Source organism: Aedes albopictus, chromosome 3 (assembly GCF_035046485.1).
Source record: "Aedes albopictus strain Foshan chromosome 3, AalbF5, whole genome shotgun sequence".
Classification (NCBI taxonomy): domain Eukaryota; kingdom Metazoa; phylum Arthropoda; class Insecta; order Diptera; family Culicidae; genus Aedes; species Aedes albopictus.
This window is the reverse complement of record NC_085138.1, coordinates 159,145,978-159,152,266: the sequence shown is the minus strand read 5'-3', so window position 1 is coordinate 159,152,266 and position 6,289 is coordinate 159,145,978. Positions and strand designations below refer to the sequence as shown.

The 6,289-nt window shown below is 39.1% G+C and overlaps 1 protein-coding gene across 1 annotated transcript; it reads left to right on the top strand.

The window, feature by feature from the left end:
* The first annotated feature begins 1,113 nt into the window (after positions 1-1,113).
* On the top strand, positions 1,114-6,097 carry LOC115266117 (uncharacterized). The gene is made up of 4 exons (XM_029872087.2): positions 1,114-2,908; positions 3,536-4,129; positions 4,230-4,540; positions 4,597-6,097. The coding sequence occupies exons 1-4, from the start codon at positions 2,059-2,061 to the stop codon at positions 5,131-5,133; spliced, it is 2,292 nt and encodes a 763-aa protein (XP_029727947.1). The 5' UTR covers positions 1,114-2,058; the 3' UTR covers positions 5,134-6,097.
* The last annotated feature ends 192 nt before the right edge of the window (positions 6,098-6,289 follow it).

Here is a 6,289-nt window from a genome sequence, read left to right as displayed (position 1 = left end):
AAGTATTTGTTGTTTCAACAAACAGGTTTAGTTTGAATCTACCAAAGCTAAGTTTGAATCAAACCAAAAACGCCGTTTATATTAAACGACACATTTGTTGAACTGCATGACCCATCCTTCCCTGTTTTGAAAAGAAAAAAAATACAAAAATCACATATGTATCTATTTATTTAAATATAATTATTCATAAACATGAAATAATTAAATCAAGCCTTAAATGAAACCTTAATCAAGCCTTAAATATAAATGACCTCTTTCACCTACATCCAGCAGATTATGTTGTATTCCTCCAATCCGGAATATCGATAGCGCTCGCGTGATGTCTTCCGCTTACCCCATGGAGTTCTCGAAGCGCCAGAATAGACTGGATTGCCGGCCACAGTAAACGAATCTCCTAACATCTTACCGGTGCCGGTGGCCCTTTGCTTCGTTCGAATTTCGGCCAGGATCTGTTTTTTTTTCTTGGTTTGCGGGAAGGCTCGTGGGTAGGTTGGCAGTATCTAGGCAGTATCATTGTAGAATTTGCTATCAGGGTGAAAAAAACGGGCAAACTTCGACATTAATTTCACATTCGCCAAAAGAAATGGCTAAAAACTTACTTGTTAGCTCTTGCTAGGTAATTTTGTTTTTGTCAACCTAAAGATATATCAGCTGAAGAAAGAAGCAAATGTCTTGAACTTTTGTTGAATTAAAAACAGTAGTCACTTGAGCACACAATTGTTTCAACTTCACTCCAAATGAGCCAACATCTTTTTCTTTTTCTCGAGTGAAAGTGAATCAGAATAAAAGTGGCGCGGAAGCCGAAACAAACAATAATTTAGTTTGTTCTGGTCAGGTTTCAAACTAAAATGTTTGTTGTTTTTTCTCCAAACAAAAAATTTGTTAAATTAACTGCCCGATTTGTTGTACTTACTTAACATTTTACTTTATTTATCTGAATCAAAACAAACCGTATTTTAGTAGATGCAACTCGAACTTTTAGTAGAGTTAACCAAGTTTCTGGTTTGAAACAACTAATTTGGCAGTTGTTTTTTGTTACTAAATGATAGTAGAAACAACTGTTTGCCGGTTTGTTTCAAACAATAAACGTGGTTCAAAAACAACAAAACTACAATTAAAAACAACTATTTGTCCAGTTTGTGAAACAACAAACGTGTTAGTTGATTTGTCCACGGGGAGGGGGAGGGGGAAAAAATCATGAATTTTCTGTCCACGTCCACGGACGGCCCCATATTTGGTTTAAAAACTACTATTTTTCCACTTTAAAAAATAACAAACCTGTTTGTTGTTTCAAACTGGACCCATTACCTATTCTCCGTGTGGTATCATCACAGTTACCAATTCAAGCGCGTTAACCAGTATACCATAATCGTTCGTGATGTGCCCAAGACTTCCCTACATAGCTGCTCTAACATTCATTCGGAAGCCTGGTACTGCTTGTACAGAGTTGCATCTGAATGTGTTTGTTTTTGTTGAGGCTCAGCAGGGTCCATTGCTAAGGCCACGCTACGGTCCTAGCCCTCCTCCACTTGATCAACCTGGATATCTGTTTGTATCGCTCCACGCTTTTCCGGCTTCAATGCTGCAGCATTACTGCCCGCGTTCCGTTCTTCTCCTTCAAAACCATAGAATGCAGAGTCATCTTCATATCAATCGCTCCGTCAACCAGGGGTGGAAATTTATGAAGAATGTGAGTGAGCACCACTTTGGTATACATACCTTCACTCGCGAACACCCTTACTGCGAATCTTTTCACTGTTTTTCACTCGCGAGTAAAGATGAATACTGTTGTCCACTTATTCACGAGTGGAGTTGTGTGACACAATTTATGGTGCGGAGTTCATCACACATCATAAACAACATGTAATGAATTATAAACTACTCTGCGCTTATTTTTGAAAAAAGCGTATTTCATTTATAAACATGATCGATCAATCACAAATCGATTAAAAACCATAGATTCATAATACATTTTTGGATACACGATTGAAAGTTTACTAAATTAATTGTTGTCAAACCTAGTAGCTTATTTCCTTATTTACCATTGTCATAGATTGAATGAAAACTAAAACCAATATTCTTTCTGTACACCGCTCTATACACGATGTTTTTGCAATAGACGCTTTTGAAATGTTACCGCAAAAAAACCAGACGCGTCATCTGTCAAAGTGTGTTGTGTTTTGGTTGATCGGATTTCGCTTTTCGGAAAACAGTTTAAATTCAGGAAAAATGTCCGAAGAAAACGGCAAACAAAGTGTAAGTGATAATCCGGCGAGGAAAGAAAACCACCCCGGCGTAGTGGCCACCGAACCATATGTGACACCGAAAAAGGTAGACAATCGGAAGCGTAGCTACGATGGGAGAGGCTCAAAAATCGCAATCGTCAAAAGCTGCACACAAGAGCTACTCCTGAACGGAGAAAGTGTGACCCGTTGCATATTGGAGGACGGCTGCGATTACATCCAAAAGGTGTTCAGACAATCCAATTTTGAGAGGCACTTCCGGTTATGTCATCCAGTGGCATTTGACGTTTTGGGTATTGGGCCTCCTTCTGAAAAAAGCAGCAGCCCCAATACTGAACCTGCCATATCCATTCGCATGACGGTTCAGCGGCTCCTGGGAGGAATAGTCAAGTTGGTGACCGTTCATGGTCTACCATTTGAAGCAATGGAGTGGGAAGGATTTACAGAAGTGGTAGGTCCATTGTTGAAGGCGTATAATTTGACTATAAACCGCCACAACATAACGGCAAAAGCCGCAGAAGGAGTCAACTGGATGATTAGCCAGGAGGTCAACGGAAGGATGATTTCACTCAAGATGGATATTGTGTCCAAAATGTATAGGAGCATGCTCGGTATCAACTGTCAATACATCAATAACAGCGGCGTTGTTACCAAGAGGAATCTAGGTAAGTGGTTAAAACATGTCAGAGCAAACAAACTAGAAAGTGCAAGAGAATCTTTTCGATAGAGAGCATCCATAAAGTACGTCGTGGTAATGAACAGAAGCCCCCCCCCTCCTCTTTTTGCACACGGGCTTGAAAACGTCACACTTAAAGGTTAACTTAAAGGGGGAGGAGGGGTTTCTCAAATGTGTGACAAGCTAAATTATACCCGTATGAAAGGTGGGAGGGGATTGAAAATTTACTTTGCGACTCACTTAATGGATGCTAACATACATGTATGTACAGCATAGGTCAATACATACATCGAAAATGGTGTCCCGTATCCAAAATCAGGCGCAGGAATTTTTGGCCTTGAACTCTACACAGCATGTCGTAATATATTCTCACTTTTAATCGCCTTTAATCATCTCCTTCCTTTTGAAAATTGCAATAAATGCAACACATTAATAATAGTTTTCAAAGGAAGGCGCTAAAATAAACTATTTTATTATTATGACTACTGCTTTTGTATTCGCACCAGGACACGTAGTAATTTGATTTGTATTATAAAAGTAAGGTGACCCATCTTGCCCCTTTTCCTTATTCTCAAAATTCCTCAGCATTGATTTTGTTTACTTGAACACTTTTCAGGCATCATAGAGCTCCACAATCGCCACACAAGCCAAAATCTGAAAGAAGAGCTGCATAAGGTACTGAAGTCTTTTGCTGTCAACGTTGGACAACTAACAGCTATAACAATTGACAACGCATCCAACATGGTAAAGCTTGTGAAACTGATGTCAGACGAAAGCGGAAGTACCTCTGAACTGTATGATTCGGAAAACGAAGAAGTTAACTCGGTGAACGAAGTTGAAGCAGACGATTTCGAAGGTCTTGAACACGACTCCCCCGAAAAACCTGCTGTGCAAGAGTGGGTACGTGTTCTGGAAGATTTCGCCCCGGATGAATCTATAACTGCCGTCCGCTGTGGAGCTCATACTACGCAGCTTGTGGTTCATGATGTGTGCAAACAAATTGAACACAAAGACGCCCTGAAAGAGATACGAAAGACGGTGAAGAAGTTCCGCTGCACTGAATACAAAGCCTTCTTTGACATTAGTGAAGGGGCAGCGTATCCATCGTTACCAAACGAAACCCGCTGGAATTCAGATTACAAGATGCAGCAAAAGTTGAGTCAAGAGAGGATTTTTTTCGAAAAGCTTGGAAAACAGTACCCCGATCTAGGTATGTATAGTACTCTAACAATATGTCCATCCAACTTGTTCTCTCCTCAATAAATATCCCAGACCACATTTATCATGTATTTCTATTTATCTATCTACAGATCTCTCCAACCACTGGGACTTCATAGAAGAGTATGTTACAGCCTTCGAAGCATTGTATCATTGTACAATAGCCGTTCAAAAACTGGATACCACTCTTTCGGACTTTTTCATCGAGTGTATTCGAGCGTACGGCAGAATTTGGGAGATTGATGAGACAAATCGGTTTAAGCAGCAGCTTATTACGGCCATGGAAAATCGACAGCAAAAACTGTTTTGCAATCGGGTCTTTCGAACTGCCGTATATTTTGACCCCCGTTTGAATTTCAACGGTTCAAGCTTGCTTTCGCAAGCGCAGAAAGAAGATGCAGTGGTAAGTTGCATAGAAAATCCCTTTGTTATAGCATAATGTCATTTATTTGTTTCTAGCGATTTTGCCTACAGATGTGGACCCGAATTAAAAGCGAAACCAAATGTAGCGAGAATGGATCTGACGAGAACGATTCAGCGATAGCAAACACCAAGAATACACCAACAACAGATAGCCCATCGTGCAGTAAATTCAGCCTCAACCACTATCTCACGCGTACCATTGGCTCGGGCTCCCCTCAAACAGTGCAATTAACTTCCTTGGAGCAAAGGATACGAGCTGTACAATATCAAAAGAGGATTGATGCCGATGCACCGTTCAGTACAATACAGTACTGGGCAGCCAAACGATTCGAGGATCCACAAGTATGGGAAATTGCGAAAGTGGTACTGGGTGTGCCAGGAACACAATGCTCTATCGAAAGAGATTTCAATTTGTTCAACTTGACTTTAACTAAATCACGAAGTAAACTCAGCTCTAAATCACTCCAGGACATTCTGACAGTCAGAACCAACAAAAATCTAGTGAAACCAGGATTGGCGTATATGCTTGCCAAAGATAAGCAGACATTAGAGGAGCTCACAACTGCTACATAATGATTATTCAAATTGAAAGCATTTGAAAGAAAAATCGGAAGTGGATTAGTGGCACAAATGAAAAATAGATAACATAGAGTAGGATCAAACAGTAAAAGGACAAAGCGCATTGCAATTATTGATTGATATTTTTTGAGAGAGATAAGATAAAAGTTATATACAATGAATAAAACGAAACAATGTTTGTAGTGTAAAATTATTACCTACACACCAAATTTTTATTGCTGGAAATCAGCAAAATTTTGCTGATTTTTTTTGTGCTGTAAGTTCAGCAACTCTTCCAGCAAACTAGAACTTGCTGAACAACCAGCAACGCCAAATTCCAGAAAAGTGACAGCACGTTTGCTGAGCGATCAGCAATATGAAACTCGACTTTGCTGGTTCACCAGCAATCGTCGCTAGGGTTTATTTTTATTGTTTTTCGATATTAAATGATTACTCCGCTTAAAAAATAAGGCGGAGACGGGTCTTCTCTCGCTAAAAGACACAAGCAATTCAGATTTTTATTATGTTTGCAGATCTTTATAATCAATAAATCAATCAATATACGAAGCGGAGTTACACACTTGCCGTTTTTCGCAACATCCGATCCCATGGGTATGCTGCTGCAGCTCTAAAAGTAGAAAGGAAAAATTTACAACAATTTCGTGTTTTCTATATAATTCTATAAATCTATACTTACTGAACAGCTCTTCCGTAATCATTTCTTTTCTTTACACGGTTGGAGTTATATTTTTTTGAAAAAAAAACAAGGTAAAAATGATAAAAAATAGCACTTTTGAAAACACACGACGAATAATTGAAGAGATTTTTTTTTCTAAGTCCGTTGTTGACAGTTCGAGTGGATTGCTGGTTTTCAGCAAAAATGTGATTGCTGATATATGTTCAGCAATAATTTTTACTGATTTGCGGTGAAATTTTAAATCCATTGCTGATTTGAAATGTTTTGACATTTGCAGTACTGGTGATCAGCAAAAAATAAATTGCTTGCTGTTGTACAGTATACTGCAGAACTGAAATTCAGCAAAGTATTAATGATGTGCTGCACATCAGCAAAATCTGGTGTTGCTGGAGTGCTTTCAGCAAATTAAATTGCTGGATGATCAAAAGAAAATTTGGTGTGTACACACCAAATTTTTATTGCTGGAAATCAGCA

Excerpts from the sequence above, each read along its gene's own strand:
- LOC115266117 (XM_029872087.2), top strand. The coding sequence starts at position 2,059 with ATGAAAACTAAAACCAATATTCTTTCTGTACACCGCTCTATACACGAT. Across the intron at positions 2,909-3,535 it reads TGTTACCAAGAGGAATCTAG|GCATCATAGAGCTCCACAAT; the intron begins GTAAGTGGTTAA and ends AACACTTTTCAG. Across the intron at positions 4,541-4,596 it reads CGCAGAAAGAAGATGCAGTG|CGATTTTGCCTACAGATGTG; the intron begins GTAAGTTGCATA and ends ATTTGTTTCTAG.